Raw genomic sequence first — 26,401 nt, 5'->3', positions numbered from 1 at the left:
GTTCTAAGTAATTTTCTAGCAAAAAAAAAAAGTTTTTAACTTGTAAACACATCTAAAAAAAGAGGCTTGGTCCTTAAGTGGTTAAAAGTGGTTGTAAAGCCTCAAGGTTTTTCACCCTAATGCATTAAGGTGACAAACCTGTGCTGTAGTCTGGGTCCAATCTGATCCAGCAATGTGCATGAGCCCAGCTGTTGTCTCTCTCCTCACTGAACAGATTGCTAGCAGCAGGAGCCACTGGCTCCTGCTGTCGTCAATCAAATCCAGTGGCACGGGAGTGGGGAGAGAGGCCTAGTCCCACTGTCTGTCAGTGGATGCAGCAGCAGGACTTGGGCGCAAGCCTGCAAGTGTGCCCCCAGGAAAAGCAGCTTTCCATCTGGGCACCCAATGAAGACGAAGGGCCAGAAGCGCAAAAGCAAGGTCCATAAACACATGGATGAGTGAGTTGGGGGTGGAGGAACTTGACTGGCCTGCACAGAGTCCTGACGTCAACTCGATAGAACACCTTGGGGATTAATTTGAGCGCAGACTGCGAGCCAGGCCTTCTCGTCCAACATCAGTGCCTGACCTCACGAATGCGCTTCTGGAAGAATGGTCAAACATTCTCATAGACACTCCTAAACCTTGTGGATGGCCCTTATGGCTCGGCCTTCCCAGAAGAGTTGAAGCTGTTATAGCAGCAAAGGGCAGGCCAACTCATTATTAAACCCTACGGAAGAAGACGGATGACATTAAAGTGCTTGTAAAGTCTTGTTTTTTTGTTTCTATAAAAATAACAAACATGTTATACTTACCTCCTCTGTGTGGTTTGTTTTGCACAGAGTAGCCCCGATCCTCCTCTTCTTGGGTCCCTCTCTGGCTCCCCTGGCCCCTCCCTCCTGATGAGTGCCCCCACAGCAAGCAGCTTTCTATGGGGCACCCGAGTCACAGCTCTGTGTCCATTTAGACAAAGGGCCCTGTGTCTCTGCCAATCGGGAGGGAGAGTCTCAGATGGCCGAGACAATTGTGTACAATCGCTGGACAGAGATGGGGCTCAGGTAAGTATTAGGGGGGCAGAGGAGGGCTGCTGTACACAGGTTTTTTTTTGTTATGTTAATGCATTAAGATAAAAACACCTTCTGCCTTTACAACCAATTTCAAGTGTGTGTAAAAGGCAGGTGTCCCAATACTTTTGGCAGTGTGTGTGTGTGTGTGTGTGTGTGTGTGTGTGTGTGTGTGTGTGTGTGTGTGTGTGTGTGTGTGTGTGTGTGTGTGTGTGTGTGTGTGTGTGTGTGTGTGTGTGTGTGTGTGTGTGTGTGTGTGTGTGTGTGTGTGTCCCCAAGTTTTAAGCCATTCATAACTGAAGCATGAGTAACAATGCTGGAGCAAGTAAGATCTTAAAACAGGAAGTAGTTTAAATGTTTGCACCATTCGGGTGCGATAAGCACACAAAGACAAAAAACTTTGCACAGGATGTTTAGCAGTCAACAGTGTATATATATAAATAAATAAATAATAAAACATCCAAGTGTCAATTCACGAAGCTGCATGAAGCATTTTACTTTGTTTTGTTTCATAATAATTATAGATCAGTTTTCAGGTCACACAAAATAAATATTACAAGGGTGTGGAATTATTTTCCTGTATGAAATCACTTGCACAGTAGTTGCATGAAGCAGCGACTGATTGCATATGTTTGGAGCATTGTGCGAACATTTATAGTTTGTCTCTCATAATTGCAACACATGAAATGTTTCTAATATGTACCAGTCAATCGGTAGCTAGATATTAATTATGAATCACTGTAGGCAATTTCAGTAGCTCAGTCGCACAAACACGGATCTCCCACATGAATCCACTGTTATGCTTTTGCTAACTGATACTTCTGAGAGTTTTAAAAACCGCCAATACCAGTCTGAATCCACACCTATTTAGGGCCCATTCATTTGTAATAACACTTGCTCAATGTGTGGTGCATAGTGGTGGGATTCATTGTGAATGGCACCCCAACACACTATACACAAGACAGCAACGCACATCACACTGAATCACTTTGCGATACACAAATGATGCACTGTGGTACGCTCCTTGCCTCATGTGGATTCTGGAATATGCAGTTCAGTTTTGGGCACCAGTTCACAAAAAGGATATTGGGGAACTGGAGAAAGTACAGAGAAGGGCAACCAAACTGATGAGAGGCATGGAGGAGCTCAGCTATGAGGAAAGATTAGAGGAACTGAATTTATTCTCGCTTGAGAAGAGGAGATTAAGGGGGGATATAATCAACATATATAAATACATGAGGGGTCCATATAGTGAACTTGATGTTGTTGAGTTATTAACCTTAAAGCGGAGTTGCACCCAAAAATGGAACTTCCACTTTAAGGGAGGTGACCCCCTGACACACCACATTTGGCATGTCATCTTTTTTGGGAGGGGAGGGGGTCCCCAGCTCCCACTTCCTCCCGGCGTACCGTGGCACCGGAAGGGAGATCACCTCTCCCTCCTCCCTCTTGGCCCATAGTTACAATGCTGGTGCCGCAGAGGGGGGGGGGGAGACAATCGGGGCTTCGATCCCCAGCGACGGGTGAGTGTCCGATTATTAAAAGTCAGCAGCTGCAGTATTTGTAGCTGCTGACTTAATATTTTTTTTTAAGCAGAACTGTGCTTTAAAGGTTAAAAGAGATTTAATATCCAAATACAGAAAGGTTTCTTCACAGTAAGAGCTGTGAAAACGTGGAATAGACTCCCTCAAGAGCTGGTTCTGGCCAGCCCAGTAGAATTTTATAATATATATATATACATATACATATACACACACATACATATATATTTTATATATACACAAACAAAAAGGGATCTGGATTATTTTCTAAATGTACATAATATAACTTGGTATTAACATATATAGGTAAAGTTAATCCAGGAAATATCCGATTGTCTCCTGGGGGATCAGTGGGGATTTTTTTTTAGCCTTCCTCTGGATCAACTGTGGGCATACACTGGAGATCAAAATTAGAGAACAACCTAAAATGTCCCAAATTTCTAGGTCACTGCTTAGTCCTACTTGAAATGATCTGAATAGGAGTAAATGAGCAGTTTTGTATATAGCATATTTCATGAGTTACATTTATTTTGAAGCACAGAATAAAAAACCTTCAATGAGATTTGAAAAAGAACATGATGAAAATGAGAACACTTTCAGATACCTCCCAGTTATTGGCGTTAATCTGGCACCTTGTGCCAATTTCTTTAATTATCTGACAAACCCTATTTAACTGGCAGCCTAACATTCCAGTTTTCACCAACTTTGCTAGATGGTGAGCCGTTCTAATGTGACTGAAACCCTCCGGCAGCAGGTTGTCCAAATGAAGGCCAAAGGGCCCCTTTTCAGGCAAAGAGAAGTTTTTCGTTCCAAATCTGTGATTTCTAGAATATTGCATCTATACATTGTCACAAACGCATTCATTCAATTCCCCCAAGAAGGCTGGTCGTCCACAAAAGACAAATGCAAGCGAGTACAGAATAATGTGGAGAATCTCAATGGGCAACATTGCAGCTGCGATTGCTCGCCAGTTCAGCGCTAAACAGGGTAAGGATCTGTCTCGTAATTTAAGAGAATTTGGACTGAAATCCCACTCTGCGGTGACCAGAGGAGCATGTTGTGCGGAGAGGAGAACTGGTGCTGAGGAGCATGTTGTGTGGACAGAGGGGAACTGGTGCCGAGGAGCACGTTGTGTGGACAGAGGAGAACTGGTGCCGAGGAGCACGTTGTGTGGACAGAGGAGAACTGGTGCCGAGGAGCACGTTGTGTGGACAGAGGAGAACTGGTGCCGAGGAGCACGTTGTGTGGACAGAGAACTGGTGCCGAGGAGCACGTTGTGTGGACAGAGGAGAACTGGTGCCGAGGAGCATGTTGTGTGGACAGAGGAGAACTGGTGCCGAGGAGCATGTTGTGCGGACAGAGGAGAACTGGTGCCGAGGAGCATGTTGTGTGGACAGAGGAGAACTGGTGCCGAGGAGCACGTTGTGTGGACAGAGAACTGGTGCCGAGGAGCATGTTGTGTGGACAGAGGAGAACTGGTGCCGAGGAGCATGTTGTGTGGACAGAGGAGAACTGGTGCCGAGGAGCATGTTGTGTGGACAGAGGAGAACTGGTGCCGAGGAGCACGTTGTGTGGACAGAGGAGAACTGGTGCCGAGGAGCACGTTGTGTGGACAGAGGAGAACTGGTGCCGAGGAGCACGTTGTGTGGACAGAGGAGAACTGGTGCCGAGGAGCACGTTGTGTGGACAGAGGAGAACTGGTGCCGAGGAGCATGTTGTGTGGACAGAGGAGAACTGGTGCCGAGGAGCATGTTGTGTGGACAGAGGAGAACTGGTGCCGAGGAGCATGTTGTGTGGACAGAGGAGAACTGGTGCCGAGGAGCATGTTGTGTGGACAGAGGAGAACTGGTGCCGAGGAGCACGTTGTGTGGACAGAGGAGAACTGGTGCCGAGGAGCATGTTGTGTGGACAGAGGAGAACTGGTGCCGAGGAGCATGTTGTGCGGACAGAGGAGAACTGGTGCCGAGGAGCACGTTGTGCGGACAGAGGAGAACTGGTGCCGAGGAGCATGTTGTGTGGACAGAGGAGAACTGGTGCCGAGGAGCATGTTGTGCGGACAGAGGAGAACTGGTGCCGAGGAGCACGTTGTGCGGACAGAGGAGAACTGGTGCCGAGGAGCATGTTGTGTGGACAGAGGAGAACTGGTGCCGAGGAGCATGTTGTGCGGACAGAGGAGAACTGGTGCCGAGGAGCACGTTGTGCGGACAGAGGAGAACTGGTGCTGAGGAGCATGTTGTGCGGACAGAGGAGAACTGGTGCAAAGATCGCTTTAGTGATGAAAGCAAGTTTAATTTATTTGGGTCCGATGGGAGACATTATTTTCCTCGTCAAACTAGGGAAAGACTGAACCCAAAGAGTGTAAAGAAGTCAGTAAAAGGTGGAGGGGGAAGATTCATGGTTTGGGGGATGTTTCCTGCAGCAGGAGTTGGGCCTCTTTTACAGATACATGGAAGAGTGAATGCAAACGTTTATCAGTACCTTCTTCGACAAAATGCGCTTTCTTCCCTGCGTTCATCACCCAATCAGCCAACAATTTTAATGCACAACAATGCGCAGTCACACAGCAAAACAGGTAAAGCAGTTTCTTGAAGCTGAAAACATTGAAATAATGAAATGGCCAGCCCAGAGTCCTGGTCTAAACCCAATAGAAAACCTCTGGAAAATCCTTGGTGACAAAGTTATGGCCAAGAAACCCACTACAGTCACTGAACTGTGGAAGAGACTGGAACAAAATCACACCAGAGCGTGTGTGCGAAATGTCCTGTGGCCCCAGATGTGCTGAAGTCAAAGAAAGGGCCCCCATTTCCATTTTACAGTAGAACCTTTCTAGGAGAATGCTTGTAATCCAAAGCACTCGCATATCAAAGCAAGTTTCCCCATAGAAGTCAATGGAAACAAAGATAATAATTCGTTCTGCATCGACTTCTATGGCATGCAATACCGCATGTGACCAGAGGTGGGGGCACGCCGGAGAGACTCGGAAATACTCGGGGACAGCTCAGCTGAACTCAGAAACCCTCAGAAAATGCTTGGAAACACAGCGTTTCCGAACTGTTCCAAGTGTTCCCGTACCTCTGGCCAAATGCGGTACTACACACCACATTAGCTTGTAATCGGCGCGTTTTGCAAGACAACACTCGCAAACCGAGTCAGGATATGAAAAAAAAAAAAAAGTTGCTCGTCTTTCAAAATGCTCGTTACCCATGTTACTCGTTAACCAAGGTTCCACTGTAATTGTTGATTTTTGTAACCTTCAGAAATTTTTGTTGTAATCTTTCTCTGTGCTACAATCATTGCAGTTCTCCAATTTTGATCAGTGTGTTTTCTACAAGTTTTCTTTTTTGTTGAAGTGTATTGGTTATTTTGAAAAACACTATTCTATTAGCATGGTATCGCCACAACAAAAATTCCATCAAATGTTGAGCAATGAAGATTACATTTTTTCTGAAGAAATAAAAAAAAAAAAAAAAAAGTGTTCAATATAGTTCTCCAACTTTGATTTCTAGTGTAAAATTGTGTATATGGAGGTTTTCGGTTTGTGTTTTATTTTATTTTTTCTGTATTGGTTGAACTGAATGGACTTTTCAACCAGATTCATTATGTAACATTGGTATGCATTTAAAAAAATTTTTTTTTTTTTTTAACCAGGCGACACACATTAATATGTCAATGCATGTTATGTGTGTTTTCATATGCTCCTGGTTTTCAATGGGCCCCTTCGCATACATTAACATGCTATTCAAAACTAAACCCAGGAATTCCCCTAAAATCCCACCTGCCTCTAACTAAATGCTTTACTCGACAAAATAAAGAGACCAGTCCAGAGTCGTCCCTCTTCTTCTGTGTATGGAAGCTGGGGTACTTCAAGTGCCCACATCATTCTTGTGTGACACAACCACCATTGGATGTCCGGTGGCAAGGTTCTTTTAGGATCCAGAAATCTCAGAGGTCGAGTCACTAAAGGAGGGCTGTCGAGATCCAGACAGTGCAGGCACCTCTACAAAACTGCATTACCATTCTCTGGCACCCTGAAACTACACCAAAGGACCCATGTTGAATAGGTAAAAAGGACTTTTATAAATAATGTGTGAACCAAATATAAAGATGTAAGCACACCGTATTTTATGAGCAGTTATATGGCCTTTGCTGCACCCATATCCGGATCCAATCACGTCTATGAATAAATGCAACTGTCATTGAGATGGCATGAGTGAATACAGGGCACACACGGAGGGACCACTACACTCCCCTATGGCAAATGTCCATAAAGAGACATGGAGCACATTATCCTGCAGAAAAGACCATCAGAAATGCAGGGTGGTGATCTGAATCTACAGGATAAAAACCAAGCTTGTCTGAATCAGTCCTAATCTGGAAAACCCTTAAACATAACAGAGGAGTTGTTCTCTCTCATTTCAATCATTTTTATTGGTAATTCTTCAACAATAGCACAGAAGTGTAATCCATTATGGAAAGCCCACTTTAGCCCCACATATTAAGGAACCGGGTGCATACAGGAAAAAGAAAGACAAAGTCAAACAGTCCAATAACTCTTGGATCCATGGATGGCTTCCCACTCATTGGTCGGGTGGCCATGATACTGAAGAGGTAAAATCTGGACCGTAAATTGTGAACCCAAGTATCATTTGCATCATCCCCAACAGGGGGAACAGTTGTGTAGTATAAAACAAATAAAAAAAAAAAAAAAAGTGTGAAGAAATAATATGCACAGGGCATTCTGTGCTTAACTTTAAACCTTATTAAACGACAGCCTGTTCCCCTACTTGGACTCATGTGAGCCCTTTCACGTTATATTTATTGACCAAGTCGCTCCAGACCAACAATGGGTTTAAGGTTAATCCATTTTGTATAAGGAATGGAGAAGGAAAGAAAAGAAAAAAAAAAACCCTGGGCTGGGGGGTGTATTAGGTAAGAGGAAAAACCCATAGAGAAGGCGATGGGGAAAAGACAGGAAGAAATTGGTAGTGTCTATGTACCAGGCTATGGCCCTGTTATACAAGGTGCTAGCGCCTCTCCCTCCAGATCAGGTGGATTCCGACAGGTATGCATGTTTTCTCAAAGTGGGCTCGCTTATCCCGGTGGAGAGCCACCATACCCATCTGGTTCATTGATATGATCCATGTCAATTTTGCCTTCAAAAGATCAAAGAGGACTATGGGCGACCTCCAGGATCTCGCTTTGGATATCCTAGCAGCCGTAAAGATGAATGCAATTAGGCATCTCACATGTCCCGGAATCCTTTCCACTGGCTTCCCCAGAAGAACCTGCTGTGGAGACATTGTTAGGTTCACTTGGGTGAGGGAATAGATAAAATTGTATGTGTGGATCCAAAACCGCCTAACTTTGCTACACGTCCATCATGTATGGAGGACGGTACCCTCCTGGCCACAGCTGCGAAACACCTGGAGGAGGTCCCCTGGACTACAGACGCCAGTCTGACTGGAACTAGGTACCATCGCAGGAAAACTTTATAATTCGCCTCAATAGGTATTAATTAATGTAAGATTCAGAATTGAATTGGGCCAATTTCCCCCATTCCGCTGCTTCTAACTCTTCCCCTGGATTCTGTTCCCATTGCAATATATAAAGAAATTTAGTGGATCCACCAAATAGAATAGCATATATCAGATATGTGGCCTGTGTGTTTATCCACTGAGCTACACAAATATTCCATGGAGGTTAAAGAGGGATTTCACTGGAAAAAAATATTAAAAGCCAGCAGCTATAAATACTACAGCTGCTGCCTTTTAATAAATGGACACTCACCTGTCCCGGGGTGCAGCGATGTCGGCAGCCAAGGCCGATCGATCGCTCAGCTCTCGGCTGCTGCTTCACTTGCCGGTTTCCTACTGCGCATGCGCAAGTCGTGCAGCGCAATAGGAATGGTCCGCACTGTCTCTGGGATCCGTGTGTGTCCCAGCAGACAGCGCGCCGGGACAGGAAGAGGGAGTCTATGACCGAAAATGGGTGCAAATACCTGTCTTAGACAGGTATCTGCACCCCCTCCCCCTTGAAAGGTGCCAACTGTGACATCGGAGGGGGGGGGGGGGGGGAGGGTTCCGATGAGTGGAAGTTCCACTTTAGGGTGGAATCCCGCTTTAAGTCACCTGTACATTTCAGGGAATTCAGGAAGTGTGTAATTTGGGAGTATCAAAACTGTTCCCCTATGGGGAGGAGGTATTTTTTTCCTGTAAAGCGCGTCTGGTCAGTAATCCTATATGGTCGCAGAAATCCGTGAGACGGAGGAAGCCTTCGTTTGTCCACCACTCGAAAGTGGAGGGACTGAGACCAGGGGGAAACATTGCATTGCCCAACAAAGGGGCTGTAGGAGTGGGGGGGATTTGAATCTATGCCTTTTGGTTATCCTGTGCCAACAGAAAAAGTCATCGGGCACAATATGCCTGGTCTGTCTTTGGCTGTTATCCACATCAGAGGACTTATTGGAGTTGAGGGAAGGTGAGAAGATTTCAACTGTAACCAAACTGGCTTGGCTCACTTGGAATGAAAGCTGATCAATTGTGCTGCATAATAATATTTGGTTAAGTCTGGGACCCCCAGGCACATCCTCAGTTTGGGGGTAAATAGTGCGCGTCTGTTCACTCTTGGTCTCTTGTCCCCCCAAATAGTCTTCAGGACCTTCTGCTGGAAGGAACGCAGATCAGACCTATTGATCATTATCAGTAGGGTACAGAAGAGATATAAAATTCTGGGTAGAATATTCATTTTTGACCGAGCTCAGCCTACCAAAACACGATGAAGGATTGGAAGTCCACCTGGAAAAGGTCTTCTTGGAGTTTCTTATATAGAGGAGGATAGTTTTTTGTGATATAAAGTTTCGATGGAGGGGATGAGATGTATGCCTAAGTAAGGGCGTGCGGTCTTCTGCCATTTGAAGGAAAAAAAACAATTTTGGAGAGAGATTCCCATGCCGTCTTCTGAAGTAAAACTATGTGCCTGGGACTTGGAATGATTTGCCCTATATTAAAGTGTGCCAACTCCCGATATAAATTGGGAATGGAGGAGATTGGGGATGAGAGAACATTAATATGTCACCGGTGAACATGGCACACTTGTGCACCCTGTCTCCACAAGGAATCCCCTGGATAACCATGTTATGCCGAATTCTAATGGCTAGGGGTTCAAGTGCTAGTATAAATAGAATGGGGGATAGAGAGCAAATCTGTCAGGTGCCTCTAGAGTTCTTCTTTTTCATAAACAGCAGTAGGACCATCCATCTGTCCATTACGGTGGAATAATTTCAGACATCCAGATCGAACGAGGCTTTGGAATGACCAAACATCTGAACATAAAACCAGATCATCAACCTGCAGATGGAGCATTGTGAGGAGTCAGTACTAAGGATACTGATCCAAAAACTGGAGAAACCAGGATGAAATGGGTCTTGTCTGACGAAGGTTCAGTCTCTTGTTACTTTGCCCACAACAGAAAAAGTAACGGGTTCTCTTTACAGCAGATGCAGCAAGCATGTTGTATTTTCGCTCGCTGCAATCTCCCTTCACCCTGATCTGCTGTCAAAGCTGACCTAATCTCCCTAAAATACTCACCTCTACCTTCCAGGAATGCAATGATTACATCCCTTGCTGGCCACTATCATCTTTTCTTCGGCTACTTTTGGGTGCCGAGTTGTTGGTCTCCCGATGGGCCAGTAGAGGAATGACGTCATCCCGCACATGGGAGTCAGTCAATCCAGCACAGCCAGTGCGCCAGGAACATGCAGCTCAGCGTACATTTAAACACAAGACTGCAAGCAGACAGGCAGGACACAGCAAGTCTCTTCTGCAATAAAGAGCTTCTCTGACACAGAGCTCTACTGAGGGTGGCAGAAGAATGTCACGGTCCCTTATACATAGAAATGTCAAAAAATTCTGGTTTTCAGTGGCAGATCAAGACAGAGGGAGAGCTGATAAAATTTAGCGCTCAATCATACCAGCGGACAAGCATTAAGGTGTACATAATGTGTAGTGGTGTGCATATGTTCAGCGGCATTGTAATGCTTTTCCACAGCTGTGTGTAATTGTTGCAAAAACGCAACATGTCGTTTTTTTTATTTCAGTGTGCACCAACGCACCACACTGGAGTGAACTAAAGCCATAGAATATAAGATAAACTGCATGTTCTTGTGCTGTGGATGCGTTCAGCAACACAGCCCAATGCAGTATGAACGAGCCCCGAGAGTGAACCCTTACCTCGCAAATGCTGGGAAAAAGAAAAGGGTCACTAAACTTCCCCTCTCCCTGGCTGCATAAACTCACCTTTCTTTACACCTTCATAGGAGTCAGCAAATTAAAATACCTGGTAGTAGGGTTGCATCCCGGTACTTCTGCAGATACCGAGCACAAGTACTTGTACAAATGCTCCCGATACCCGAAACAGATACCTTTGAGGTGCGATTTGAGCCCGTACAAAATGAATGGGCTCAAATTGCACTGCAAAGAATCGCATGCAATTTGAACAGGAATGCGGTGCAATTCCTGTTCGAATCGCATGTGGTTTCCCCTACCGCTGCTGTGCGATTCCATGCAGTATAGAAAAGACAGGGAAGAGCCATCTAAGAAGTGCAGCAATGGGCAAACAGTTTGTTAAAATTTTTTATCACAACTCACGTTAAAAGTAATATATCTTGCACGTGAAATCCAAAAGCACGGCCGCTTGCAGTGCTCACAGGGCTGGAGATTTATAGGTGGTCTGCACCCAAGCTGACATCACTATACCCACAGGGGTCCCGGATCTTCCTACATTTCCTCCAGCACTTTGAGCACCATACGCGGCCATAGCTTTGGATTTGACATGCAAGATATATTATGTACTTTTACCATGTAAGGTTGTGATAAGAACCTAGACAGACGATGCTGACCAGAGTCTGTCTATATGTGTTAGCTCACACTGTGGATAAGCCAGAAGAGTCAGGGGGCAGGAGGGATATTTCCAGGAAATAAATCGGAGCAAAGAGCACGTCTGCTGGACATGAGGTTTGAACGGACATTACATTGAACAATCTGAGTGTCAGCTGGAGAGTAACAGTGATTGCAGGCCGAGTGCACCTCTCCTAAACCGCTTAGTCAGGATAGGTGTTGGGGGGGGGGGGGGGGGGGAAATTTGTTAGACTAGGGTTTGGAATTCCACTTTAAAGCGCTTCTTAACAGAAGTCCAGCCTGAGCTTGTTTGGCTGGGTTTCTCCTTCAGGTCAAAGGAGTGCAATTCATTTTGCACTCCTGTGACCCGTTTTCAGTGGAGAGTGGTCTAAAGTCCGCTCTCATCACCAGGATCAGTCCAGGCACGGCATCATCCCAACAATAAAGTCTGGATCCACCAGGTGCCTGGACTGATGCCTGTCTCAGCGAGCTGCTGAGAGACTGAGACAGCCCCTCCACAGCTCAGCGCTCCAATGAGCGAGGAGGAGCAGAGCGGAGAGCTGCCGATTGACAGCCAGCAGCTCTCTGCTCAGGAAGCTGAGAGAAATAAGCAATCAGTGGTGTTCGATGGCTCAGTTCTCAGTGTAGAGAGGCCAGGGGACAGATGCAGCATCCACCCAAGTATGATGGGTTAAAACAAAAAATAAAATAAAAAAACACACAACATACTTCTCTTTTAACCTAACAAAAAACGAGGATTCTGTTCCTTAAAAGCATGAACAGCACAGTGCTTGTGCTGTGCAATTTGGCCCTCTGTATCACCTGAAATACCTGATTGATCATGCCAGTTTCTGCCCTCCCCCCTGTAAACGGACCACGGTTAATCATGGCTGCTGAGCCCTGACACTGGTCAGTTTACGTACCTCCGTTATCCGCAGCTCTCCTCTCCCCCCCTCCCCACTAGTCTACCCCCCTTTGTAGCACTGCTCCAAGCAGTGCAAACATTACTGCACAGAAGCACTGACAGCCACACTGCTAGTATAACTTTATATGCCACAGCGATGCTGAATAAAAGTCCTGCATGCACTACTTTTTTTTTTCAGAGCAGCAGGTAGCAATGCAAACCACTGCAACACCATTGTGCTGAATAGAGCTGTATCAGAATGTGACATTTTATCACATTTCTGTGGAAACAGTGTGATGTGCCACGAAAGCTGCATCCACACCGTGTCTTCCAGAGCATGCTAGCAACCATACAGTCAGCACGGCCCATTGGAGAAAACGAGTCCTTAAAGGGGTTGTTGTGCACACAAGCACTGCCAGCCCCACTGCTAGTATAACCTATAGTATATACTGCATGACTTTTTGTAAAATTCATCTTCTAAATAACCCAATTCCTTCTCCCCAATCAGCGGTCACATGACGTCACTCTCTTCCTCCGATGTACTAGGTGGGAGGTCAGGTGCCGCTCAGCAGCCACAGAGGGGGATGTTTACATTCCTTGTAAAAGGAATAAAAGTGACCCAATTTTTATTTTTTTAAAAGGACAGTGTAAAAATTAAACGTAAAATAAAAAATATTTAAAGCGCCCTGTCCTGCCGAGCTGTGAAAACGGTGTTTAAACCACACATGCGCGGTATCGCTGTGATCGTTAGAGAGAGAGCAACAATTTTAAACATGTAACCTGTAGAATTTTTTAAACGTCGCCTATGGAGATCTCTAAGGGTAAAAGTTTGTCGCCATGTGACAAAGTATTACAACGACTGCCATTTTATTCTCTAGGGTGTCAGAAAAAAATAAATAAAAAAAATGTGTTTTGGGGTTCCAAGGAATTTTGTTGAAAAAAAATAAAATAATTTTTTTTTTTAAACTTTAAAACAACAAGTGTCAAAAAAGAAGCTCGGTCCTTAAGCGGCTAGCAATACACACCAAATTGAGCATGTGCAGAGTGCCCCAAAGATCTGTTCCATCAGGAGATGGATTGGGGACAGTTGAAGAAAGGGAGGATCAGAGAAGACAGGATCAAACAGCCTTTTCACACAATACAGAGGATTAACCCCTTATGTTCCACAGTGAGTATAACAAGCATGCTTTACTGCATATACAGACTGATTTTACTGTTGTGGGTTTAGTAAAACTGGCCATACATGGATAGAAAATTGATCAAAAAATATTTCTTTTGTGTGTTAAACCCATCATTGTATCAAATTGTTTACCACATATTATCGATCATTAATGACAATAACCACTTCCAGACCACCGAACGCCGATATACATCCTTACTTTGGAGGATGGATATTGTTGTTCTGGCAGCAGCTAGCTGCCATAAGCCGGGTATCCTCGTGTTCGGCCGGCTACAAGATAAAAGTGGTCTCTGCACCACAAGATCACTTTTATTGGCAGCGGGAGAGGAGCTCGTGTGCAGAAGCAAACACATACGTGAGTGGTGCCCGCATATGAAAACGGTGTTCAAACCACACACGTGAGGTATTGCTGCGATCGGTAGAGTGAGAACAATAATTCTAGCCCTAGCCCTCCTCTGTAACTCAAAACATGCAACCTGTAGAATTTTTTAAACGTCGCCTATGGAGATTTTTAAGGGTAAATGTTTGTCGCCATTCCACGAGCGGGCACAATTTTGAAGCGTGACATGTTGGGTATCAATTTACTCGGCGTAACATTATCTTTCACAATATAAAAAAAGAATTGGGCTAAATTTACTGTGGTCTTATTTTTTTAATAAAAAAAAAATAAAAGTGTATTTTTTCCCAAAAAAGTGCCCTTATAAGACTGCTGCACAAATAAGGTGGAACAGAAAGTATTGCAACGACCGCCATTTTATTCTTTAGGGTGTTAGAAAATTATAAAAAAAAAGTTTTTCTAAGTAACAACACATCTAAAAAAATAAAAATAAACAAAAAATAAAAGAGGCCTGGTCCTTAAAGCGGGAGTCCGCCGGAAGTTCCGCCGTTTTTTTTTTTTTTTAAAAGCCATCAGCTACAAATACCGCAGCTGCTGACTTTTAAAATAATGACACTTACCCGCCCAGCGCGCCCGTGATGTCGGCACCCGAAGCCGATCTCTCGATCGTCTCTCGGGTGCTGCCGCCGCCATCTTGGGTATGGGAATCAGGAAGTGGAGCCTTTCGGCTTCATTTCCCGGTTCCCTACTGCGCATGCGCGAGTCGCGCTGCACAATAAGGATGGACCCGCTGCCTCTGGGATCTGTGTGCTTCCCAGCAGGCAGCGGGGGGACTTTCGGAAAGGGGTGTAGATCTACGCCCCTTTCCGCAGAGAGCTATCCCGGAAGTGGGTGCAGATACCTGTACTGTACAGGTATCTGCACCCCCCTCCCCCCTGAAAGGTGCCAATTGTGGCGCCGGAGGGGGGGGAGGGTTCCAATGAGCGGAAGGTCCACTTTAGGGTGGAGCTCCGCTTTAAGTGGTAAATGGTAGATTTTTTTGTTGATGAATACACATGTGCTGTACGTTTTTCCGAACTATTTACAATTGATTTCCCTACTGATATTCTAAAAATTGTTCAGTACACAACAAAATTCCGACACAATGAATTTATCTTTTGGCATAAAACCTTGCATTTCGAGAATCAAAATGTGCCCACTGTTTCTAAAGTTGAGCGATCGGGCTCATCGAACGCTTTTCTATCCATGTTATGGCCAGCTTTAAAAACTTTAAAGAGACGAGGTAAAGCTGACCAGACACTGTGGGGGTGTTTTTTTTTTTTTTTTGTTTAGCCAGCAGACAAAATAACGTGATTGAAAGATCCCCCCTCCCCCCGGAGATTGTATTCTGACAACGGAACCACCACTGTCAATATACACCGACTGGCTACCACCGCTTATTGTCAAAAGATTTTCAACATGTCTCTTCGATTGAAGACCAAATGACTGATTTGTCAAGCAGGGATGGTAACTAGAGATAAGGCAAAAAACATATTGGGCGAAAATGGTGTCATTGGCATTTTGCCGATAAGAGAAAAAGGTGCCGATAAACGCACACGATTTTTCCGCAATATTACTGTGCTTATGGCCGAGTGGATTTGATTTAAATCATAATTTTTAAAGAGTAGCTGTCATCTCTGTCCTGCAGCGGCTCCTCCTCTGACCTGCTGTTGACTCACCGACAGTTATATTCACTTTAACGGGACGGCTGGTGATGCAGCAGTGACACAACAAGGTGAGGGACGTGGCGGCAGCAGATGAGTGGATGCCCGCTAACAGCAGTGCTCTTTAAATGTAAGGACTCATTCCTGCTAGTGGTTAGAATCTTTAAAATTAGCAAACAAAATTAAAGCGGGAGTCCGCCGGGACTCCGCGTTTATTTTTTTTTTTTTTAAGTCAGCAGCTACAAATACTGCAGCTGCTGACTTTTAAAATGGTGACACTTACCTGTCCAGCGCGCCCGCGATGTCGGCACCCGAAGCCGATCTCTAGATCGACACTCGGGTGCTGCCGCCGCCATCTTGGGTATGGGAATCAGGAAATGGAGCCTTTCGGCTTCATTTCCCGGTTCCCTACTACGCATGCGCGAGCCGCGCGGCGCAATCCGGACGGTCCCCGCTGCCTCTGGGAACTGTGTGTTTCCCAGCAGGCAGCGGGGCACTTGCGCAAAGGGGCGGGCAGTTGCGGAAAGGGGCGTAATCTACGCCCCTTTCCGCAGACAGCTATCCCGGAAGTGGGTGCAGTTACCTGGATTATCCAGGTAACTGCACTCCCCTCCCCCCTGAAAGGTGCCAATTGTGGCGCCGGAGGGGGATTCCGATGAGCGGAGGTCCATTTTAGGGTGGACCTCCGCTTTAAGGTTTCCTATTTAGAATAATAAGCTGTCAGGTTAGTAAAACAGCAATCTCAGAACCGATCCAATCATACAGTTTGTAGTGCACATAGATTTGCAAAACAATGGGATAAAGGAATAATCCTGAACTTTGTATTATCTCATTGTTACTGTGACATTGTGTGTAGGGCTGCAACTAACGATTATTTTCATAATCGATTAGTTGGCCAATTATTGTTTCAATTAATCAGTTAATAACCTTAAAAAAAAAAAAAAAAAAAAGTGTGGTGTATAATTTAGTTAATATGTAAAGTTTAAAAAAAAGGCAATTTATTCTTAAATATCTCTATGCAGTGGTAAATATAAATAACCAACTATATGGTTAGTGAGCAAAATATCTAATCCACTCTGAGAATAACAGACAGAAGAGATATACTGTATATATTAGAGGGGATATATACTGTATATACTATTAGAGGAGAGATATAATGTATATACTATTAGAGGAGAGATATACTGCATATACTATTAGAGGGGATATACTGTATAAACTATTAGAGGAGAGATATACTGTATATACTATTAGAGGATATATAGTGTATATACTATTAGAGTCTAGATATACTATTAAAGGGTCAATCTAGTAAATATCATCAGACTCACTAACTTTAACCCCATTTTGTTACTGGCCAATTAATCTATTATGAAAATGGTAATCGATTATTCGATTAGTTGTTTCAGCCCTAATTGTGTGAATGCATCAATGCAGTGCATGTTATCTTAGCTTGGATTCACTGAATGAGTTTACCAAAAATGTAAATATTGCCAAATATACAGCCTCATGCTACATAACTAAGCCCCATTTCATGCTGAATAAACTAACTTATTGCTGTATCTTTAAATCAATTTTTACTCCAAAAGCATGTTATTAAAAAGCCAAATATAATACAGTTTTATATAAAAGCATATATATTTTTTTACAAACTGATTTTCAGTTTCGGCCAAGTGCATCCTGTATTTTCGGTTTTGGCACCAAAACTTCCATTTGGCGCACCTCTAATGGTAACACACACTGATCAAACATCAGCCAGTCCCTGCTGAACCAACTGAATTTCAACCAGCATTAGTATTTCCCCGTATCCCAGCACCCCGTTACACATAATGAGCACCTCATTGTGGCAGTGCAGGGCCCCACTGTCAGGGCGATTTTCTTTTCTAAGGCCTCATGCACACAGGACGTTTTGCTCGCTGTTCTGGACGCCTATCCTCCTGGCAGCAGCATTTTAGCAGAAAAAAACAACTGACGTTTCCAAACACATGCAACGCGTTTAGGCATGTCAAATGCTTGAGCATTAATTCATTTTACTGGCCAGAATAATAATTTATCCCGGCCATTGAAACGAATTACTGCTCAAGTGCCAAACGCGCTTAGACCCCTTTCACACTGGGGCGCTTTGCAGGTGCTACAGCGCTAAAAATAGTGCCTGCAAAGCGCCCCGAAAGAGCCGCTCCAGTGTGAAAGCCCCGAGGACTTTCACACTGGAGTGGTGCACTTGCAGGATGGTAAAAAAAAAAGTCCTGCTAGCAGCATCTTTGGAGTGGTGAAGGAACGGCGTACACACCACTCCTGCCCATTGAAAGCAATGGGGCAGCGCTTTGCGGTAGTTTTAACCCTTTCTCGGCCGTTAGCAGGGGGTAAAACTGCCGTGACCAGTCCCTGAAGACTGCGGGGGGGGGGGGGAGAGGGAGGACTTCTGCTCGGATCGCCTAGGCCAGGCATCTCCAAACTACGGTCCTCCAGCTGTTGTGGATCTACACGTCCCATGATTCATTGGGAAACTGACATTCTCAGACATGACTAGGCATGATGGAAATTGTAGTTCCTGAACACCTGGTGGGCCATAGTTTGGAGACCCTTGGCCTAAGCAATTTGAGCAGAAGTGGGAGTGGGTACCTGTCAAAACTTGGTACCCGTTCCCTCTCCGGAAAAACCTGCCAAATGTGGCAGACAAGGGGGGAGGACTTAAAGCATAACTTCCCCTTTTGGGTGGAGCTCAGCTTTAAGCCAGCTATACATGGATTGAAATTCGGCAGGTTCAGCAGGGAGTGGACAAATTTTGATCCATGTATGGGCAGGGCGGTTGTACAGAAATTAGTCTACTGATTGACTTCTGTACAACCACCGTCTTGATCGGCACTGCAGGATATAACCGGTAGCACTGATCAGTGTCTTTTGACGGCAGGGAAGTCCCCCCGGTCACGCTAAAATAGCTCAGCAAGGAGGATTCCCCCATCCACATCGAGTGTATGGATGGGGGAATCAAGTCCATTTTTATCGTTCTACATACCGGTTGAATAAAAAAGGACTCATGTTTGGGCTGCGTTACCTTCTTCCTTGCAAGATGCTCAGACTGTACATGAGCCACATTTACCCCATCCCAACATCGGCCCATTAAGATGGTTGAAGACCCGGAGAAGCTGGCGCAGATGTCACATCACTGGAGGGGAGGCGAGCATTGGTGGGTTGATTTCACTTTAAGGCTGAACTCCAGGAATTCAGCCACTTAGGCTTAACTGGTGGTATGCATTGAGTTTTCACTAAGGCCAGCCATAGAGGGTTCAAATCTTGGCTGTATCAGCAGGAACCATGTGTGGGCAGGCTGAATGTACCAAGTTGATCGGTACAACCAGCCTGCCTGATTCACTTGAGATCATCACTAGCGGCTGCTATAGCCGCTAGCAACAATCACTGTCTTCTCCGGGCAGATACGGCTTCCTATGCCTGCTGGAAGCAGACAATTGCTCATCAGTAGGGCTTCCCCTGTTAACACTGTCTGTGTTGATGGGGGAAATCGTAATAATTTCTTTCCTGCAACTTCGTAGTTGCAGGAAAGAAATTTGCACCGTCTGTGGCCGGCCTAACAAGGTGCCCACCGCCTCGTAGCCTTACCTCTATTATTCACATGTAAAAGGTTTATTGTGCTCCAGGAAGATACCTTCAGGACCTCCCATGCTGCTCACTGTGGTGTCAGCTCCTTCAAGGGCAGAGTTGCTGGAACTGCTATGCTCGGACCTCACCCCTTCTGCCCATTTACAGAAGCCTTTGTATTATGTGTGGTTTCTGTGAATGAGCAGCAGACGGGAGGGGAACATAGCTGCTGTGGGTGCTTCTCCCCTCTCACAGAGAGAGTGTTATATACGACAGGCTTTTTTTTTTTTTTTAAGGCTGTATTCACATCTCAGCGTTTTGTGGGCAGCTTTGCCGCGATTCTGCCTGCGATTTCAAAGCACGAGGTGTGAATCGCACAATGCATATTTGAGATGCCATTCATTTGAATGGCACCCAATTGCACCTAAATCACAGAGCGGTTCTGGAACGATAAATCACGCTGCAATCACGGGAATCCGCATCATGTGAAGCTCGTCCCTGGAAAAAAAAATTCAGGAGCTACTTTTGGGTGACAAGATGTAGGTTGCCACATGATTTAAGCACCGTGATTTTAGGTGCCATACAAATGAATGGCATCTCAAATGTGCTTTCTGCGATTTGTCAATCACACCTGAGCGCTTTGAAATCGGTGAGAAATCTGCCCGTGATTTATACTGCCGAGATGTGAATGCAGCCTAAGAGACAATTGGACTTAAAGCGGAGTTCCACCCAGAAGTCTCCTCTCCCCCTCCCGTGCCACAATTGCCACCTTACCAGGCGGGGGGGGGGGGGGGGGGGGGGGGAATATCTGTCTTTAACAGGTAACCTGGTCCCACTATCGGCAGTCCAGGCCGCGGCCCGCCATTGCACCGCGGGGCTCCCTCCTCCACCCCGTCGCCGGGCCAGTAGGAGAGAGGAACAGGGCCGTCACGCATGCGCAGTAGGGTTCCCGGCATGGAGCCGTAAGGATACACTGCAGGGTACCCTTCTCCGCAATTGCGATGGCAGCACCCGACAGCTGATGGAAACATCAGCTGCAGTGCCGACATCGCTGGACTCCAGGACAGGTAAGTGTCCGATTGTTAAAAAAGCCAGCAGCTCCTTTATGGAGGCGTTCCCTCCCCCCTTCAAAAATTAAAAAGCAGCTGCAAATACTGCAGCTGCTGACTTTTACTATTAGGGCACCTACCTGTCCAGGGATCCAGTGCTGTCCTCACCCGAGCCGATTCTTGAGTCAGCTCTCGGGTGCTGGCGCCGCCATTTTGTCATGCGCGAATCACATTGAGCTCTGTAATTGGGGGGGGTTGGAGGTGGTTGGCGAACTTCTGGCTTCCCCGCGGTAAACTGAGCCGGAAGTGGAGGCGGGTACCTGTCAAAACCAGATAGCCACTCCCCCACACAAGGTGCCAAATGAGACAGCAGAGGGGAGGAGTCAGACAAGCAGAGCTTCCTGTTTAACTCACAGTGTGCCTCCGCCTTCTGCACGGTTGCTAAATTCCTGGTGTCCTTTTCATTCTGAATGGGATGCCAATGCAGATTTGAACAGGCAAGCCAGTCTTTGCCCCCCACGGGCACCAATGAGCCTCGGCTGCCCATGACCCTGTTGCCAATTCCCCTTCCCTGGACCCCTTTCGGTCGGTCTGGACCGCTGCAGAGCGGGAACACCCCACAAGACTGGCAGCATTGGCGTTGCTCTGACGCAGCCCTTCCACTACTATTTGGCCCAAAAACGCTCAAATCCTTACGCTTGCCCATTATTTTTCTGCTTTCAAATCAGAAACTTCAGGCACAACATGTTCACTTGCTTCCTTTTATATCCCGCCTGCCATTGTCACACCAAATTTTATTCTCTTGATGTCAGTGGTCACAATTTTTTTACGGCTGATCGCTGTGCAGCGCCATCATTCAGAGCGCATCGGTGCGCGCCACAACGCCCCAGACTCTGCGTTATTTATATATGCTACGCGTTATCGCAACGTACAGCACCGAAAACAAAAAGAGCGTACCGGGGGCCCCAAAATCTGAATGCGGGGCCCCTGAGCCACAGGACGGATACAGGGGCAGCGCCAATGTATTGCACCAGGCCCCCGCGGAGCACACGGGGGGCACAAGGCAGCACCCACTGGTGGCCCCATAATGACAGGTCAGTGAGGGCCCCGGGGCCTTCCTATACACATGCTGATCCTGCATTAGTGGCAGCCCAGCTCCTCCATGCTGTGTGTGGGTGATGTGTGCCCAGCACCATGCTGCATCCCCTCCCCCTCCTCCTCCACCCTCTCTCACCCCTTGGCATGATCGGCCTCGTCCTCGTTGTCGCCGTCGATGCCGCAGGTGTCCTGGTCGTCCAGCTCCAGGCTCTGCTGACTGGCCGCAGACTCGCTGTCCTCCGCCATCACGACTCAGACACAGAGAGGGGAGGACGGGCGCCCGCAGCCAGCCACAGCATCCCGCGCAGCGGCATCAAGCGGCCAGGAGACGAAGGTGCAAGCACGCCTCCGTTCTGGCGCTAGTTCTCTACGGGCCGCCAGGGGGAGCTCACTCTTCTCAACAGAGGCCGCTGCTGGGGCTCATTGCCTATTGATTGGTGAGGTCATCACTTAAAGAGGAAGTAAAGGCACTTTTAAAAAAAATAAAAAAAATAAATACAACCTGCAAGGCAAGGGCATAATGAACTAGTATGCATAGCATACTAGCTCATTATGAATAACTTACCTGAGAACGAAGCCCCCGAAGCGGTCCTTCTGTTTTATCTTCACCGCTGCCATGTATCCCGGAGTGACTTCCGAGTCTCGCTGCTCCGGTGCTGTGATTCGCCGGAGCCGCGATGACGTCACTCCCGCCGCATGCGCACGGGAGCTGACACGAGGGGCATATCGCAGTGATCTGCGGCGTGCTCAGTGCGCCTGTCTATGGCGCATGCACTGTAGACAGCGGTGCCTGTCTTTTTGTAAGTATCTCCTAAACCTCACGGTTTAGGAGATATTTCTTGGACCTACAGGTAAGCCTTAATCTAGGCTTACCTGTAGGTCAAAGTTGTTTGTAAGGGTTTACAACCACGTTAACCACTTAGGGACCGAGCCTCTTTCTGAGATTTGTTGTTTACAAGCTAAAAACATTTTTTATTTTTTTTGCTAGAAAATTACTTAGAACCCCCAAACATTATACATTTTTTTTCTAACACCCTAGAGAACAAAATGGCGGTCGTTGCGATACTTTCTGTCACATCGTATTAGCGCATCGGTCTTACAAGCGCACTTTTTTGGGGAAAAAAATACACTTATTTGAATTAAAAATGAAGACAGTAAAGTTCACCCAGTTTTTTTTATATTGTGAAAGATTCCAAACATGTCACGCTTCAAAATTGCGCCCGCTTGTGGAATGGAGACAAACCTTAAAAATCTCCATAGGCAACATTAAAAAAATTCTACAGGTTGTATGTTTTGCGGTACAGAGGAGGTCTACGGCTAGAATTATTGCTCTCACTCTACTGATCACGGCGATTCCTCACATGTGTGGTTTGAACACCGTTTTCATATGCGGGTGCTACTCACGTATGGATTCTCTTCTGCGCGCGAGCTCGGCAGGACGGGGCGCATTTACTTTTTTTTTATTGTAGCACCGGTACTCCTAATGAGTGCGCGCTATGCCTATAAATTTAGTTTTTGCCCAAAATTATAGTTGAGTTTTGGGGTTAATTGTTCTAAATGATGCTTTGGCATCAGTTTGGCTGGGCTGTATTACGGTTCTGCCTGGTCATAGGTGGGGTTTGCACCTGCGAGAGGCCTTGGAACGCAGTCTGGTTGGACGCATTGGGTACCAATCTCTCTCTCTGAGCCAATCAGTGGGCATTTGTCTCGCTGTGTATTCCGGGAGAGGGTACTTAAGGTGTTGAAGTCACGTGGTTCTGGGTTCCGGTCCAGAAGTTGTTGCTGACTACATGGTCCGGGTCCACCTGACCAGCCCCCAGGGGCCTTCATGGCCTGGGGTGCGGATCCAACCATTTCCGAGCCTCGGAACTGGCTAGTTCGAGGCGCAGTAACTGGAAGGAGGATTCTAGGGCCGCGTACACACGCGGGGACTGTTCGCTCAACTTTGTCCGCTGAACAGTGTTTCGGCGGACAGTCCGCTCGTGTGTGGGCTTCAGCGGACAGTTTCAGCGGACAGTCTGACGAACAAAGTTTTTCGGAAATTCCGAAAAACTGTCCGCTGAAACTTGGTTTGAGCGGACAGTCCGCCCGTGTGTAGGCTTGTTCGTCAAACTAAGTCTCGCGCATGCTCAGAAAGAATTTACACGCCGAAGGTTGCATTGCAGTGTATAGGACATCGTTTTCTAGTCCCGTCGTACGTGGCGTTCACGTCATCGCGCACGGTTTCAGCGGACTGTTCATTCGTCGTGTGTGGGCAAGTCCGTCCATGCTAATTTTGAGCGGACTGTCCGCTGAAACTGTTTGACGAACAAAGTTGAGCGAACAGTCCCCGCGTGTGTACGCGGCCTAAGCCCTTGTACACACGGTTGGATAATCTGTCGGATTGCGTCTTATCGGACCGTGTCGTCGGATAATCCGACTGTGCGTGGTATGCATCAGACTGATTCCGTCCGAATCTCCGTCCGACCCAATTTTCCAACATGTTGGAAATATTTCCCGACCAACTGGGCCGGACGGACCTAATCCGATCATGTGTAGAGCATTTTCATCGGACCAAGTGCCACGCATGCTCAGATCAAATTCCTACATCAAAGCTATTGGCTACTAGCCTGAACGTAGTCCCATCATAACGAAATTATGTCATCACGTTCTGAAAGATCGGATTTTTCGCCAACTTGGCCCAAACGTGTGTATGCAACAGTTTCGGACAAGATCCAACGGACAAAATCCGACAGGCAAAATCCGACGGACTTGGTTGTGGACATCTCCGACCGTGTGTACAGAGGCTAAGGCTTTCCGGTGCCGTCTCGGGTTTGGAGAGGCCCAGCAACTCTACAGGCGAATCTTCAGTAAGAGAACCACGTACAAGGCTGGCTGTTGAGTAAAAGCCTGGAAGCTGAGCTGCCATGGACATTGACTGAATCCACAATTATTACGGTATCACCGGACCGGCTGCAAGATTCTGGTACAGTAAGAAAAGTTCCTACTCCTACCCTTCCGGTTATAACTAGGTTTTTCAACCAAGTCTGTGTGAGAGACTTTGCAAAGCTAGAATTACCTGTTGGCTGCTAGATCCAAGGTCCAAGATTTATCCAACAAAAAATAATCCAGTTGCGAGTTGTTATTCCCTGGATTATGTACAGAGAGAGAGACTTTTATTGAAGTCAGCAGTTCCAAGCACCTGAGCTAAACTTTACCCTGATACCCTCTATTCCCAACTTAGAGACTAAGGCCGCGTACACACGGGCGGATTGTCTGTCCAACTTAGTCCGCTGAACCGTGTTTCAGCGGACAATCCGCTCGTGTGTGGGCTTCAGCGGACTTTTTCAGCGGACAGTCTGACGGACTTTGTCTTTCGGAATTTCCGTAATTTTGTCCGTCCAAACTTGGTTTTGTCCGTCCAAACTTGGTTTCAGCGGACAGTCCGCTAGTGTGTAGGCAAGTTGGACGGACTAAGTATGGCGCATGCTCAGAAAGGATTTACACGGCCGAAGGTTGCATTGCAGTGTATAGGACGTCGTTTTTCTAGTCCCGTCGTACGTGCTGTACACGTCATCGCGCAAGTTTTCAGCGGACTGTCTGTTCATCGTGTGTGGTCAAGTCCGTTCGTTCAAAAGTTGAACGGACTGTCTGTCGGATTGTCTGACGAACTTAGTTGAGCAGACAATCCGCCCGTGTGTACGCGGCCTGAGTTTATTCAACTGTTTTATGCAAAATAAAAATCCTAACAAGGAATTCAAGTGTCGGTCTCTATAATTGCTGGGTCATCAACCCTGGGAACCCCTAGACAAGGACAACGAGTTACGAGCTACTGGAGGTAATCAGCAAGCCCAGAAAAATTCAGCCGCTCCTTCGGGGGTAAGCGCTACATTATTATCATTTATTTTACCTTTTTTTATCTATTTTTACACTGTTTAAAAAAAACAAAAAAACAATTGTCACTTTTATTTCTATAAAAAGGAATGTGAACATCCCTTCTAATAGAAAAAAGCATAACAGGTCCTCTTAAATATGAGATCTGAGGTCAAAAAGTCCTCAGATCTCATATTTAGACTAAAATGCAATAAAAAATGCACCGATAAAAGTGATCTTGCGGCGAATCCGTCACAGAGACCACTTTTATCTTGTAGCGGACCGCCTGCTGAAGAAGGGGATACCGGGGTTATGGCAGCTAGCTGCTGCCATAACAATGATATCCTCCACTTCCTGACCAAGCCATTTTTTTTGCGATACGGCACTGTGTCGCTTTACCTGACAATTGTGCGGTCGTGCAACTCTGTACCCAAAAAAATTGATGTCCTTTTTTTCCCCACAAATAGGGCTTTCTTTTGGTGGTATTTGATCAACTCTGCGGTTTATTCGTTTTGGCGCTATAAACACAAAAAAAGAGCGACAATTCTGAAAAAAAATGATAATATGATTTTACTTTCTGCTACAAAACATTTCCAAAAAAATTTAAAAAAAAACAAATTTCTTCATCAGTTTTGGCCAATATGTATTCTGATACATATTTTTGGTAAAAAAAAAACACAATAAGCGTATATTGATTGATTTGCGCAAAAGTTATAGCGTCTACAAAATAGAGGATAGATTTATGACATTTGTATTAGTTATCTATTTTTTTACTAGTAATGGCAGCGATTCGTGATTTTTAGTGGGATTGCGGTGGACAGATAGGACATTTTTGACACTTTATTGGGACCATTGACATTTATACAGTGATCAGGGATTCAGAGCTAAAATTAGCCACTGATTACTGTATAAATGTCACTGTCAGGGAAGGGGTCAACACTAGGGGAACAATCAAGGGGTTAAATGTGTGTCCTAGGGAGGTGTTTCTAACTGTGGGGGGAGGGGACTGACTGGAGGAGGAGAGAGATCGCTGTTCCTGATCACTAGGAACAGCAGATCTCTCTCTCCTCCCTTGTCAGAACAGCGATCTGTCTGTTTACATTGACAGATCCCTGTTCTGGCTCTCTGAGGAGCAATCGCGGGTGGCTGGCAGACATCGGGCGTGCGCCCCCTATAATGATGGCGATTCACACAGCCGTGCCAACC

General features: G+C 46.1%; 1 protein-coding gene across 1 annotated transcript in view; it reads right to left on the bottom strand.

The window, feature by feature from the left end:
• NMT2 (N-myristoyltransferase 2) overlaps nucleotides 1–21,646 on the bottom strand; it is a gene marked incomplete in the record, with an annotated part of 72,895 nt that extends 51,249 nt beyond the window's left edge. The window contains 1 exon segment of the mRNA XM_077490851.1: nucleotides 21,480–21,646. Coding sequence (XP_077346977.1) covers nucleotides 21,480–21,589 — 110 coding nt within the window.
• Nucleotides 21,647–26,401: the final 4,755 nt, after the last annotated feature.

The sequence above is a fragment of the Lithobates pipiens genome, unplaced genomic scaffold (genome assembly GCF_037356315.1).
Source record: "Lithobates pipiens isolate NorthernLeopardFrog02 unplaced genomic scaffold, aLitPip1_a1.2 Scaffold_19, whole genome shotgun sequence".
Classification (NCBI taxonomy): Eukaryota; Metazoa; Chordata; class Amphibia; order Anura; family Ranidae; genus Lithobates; species Lithobates pipiens.
Note: the sequence above shows the minus strand (reverse complement) of the source record. Positions and strands in the feature narration are given on the sequence as shown.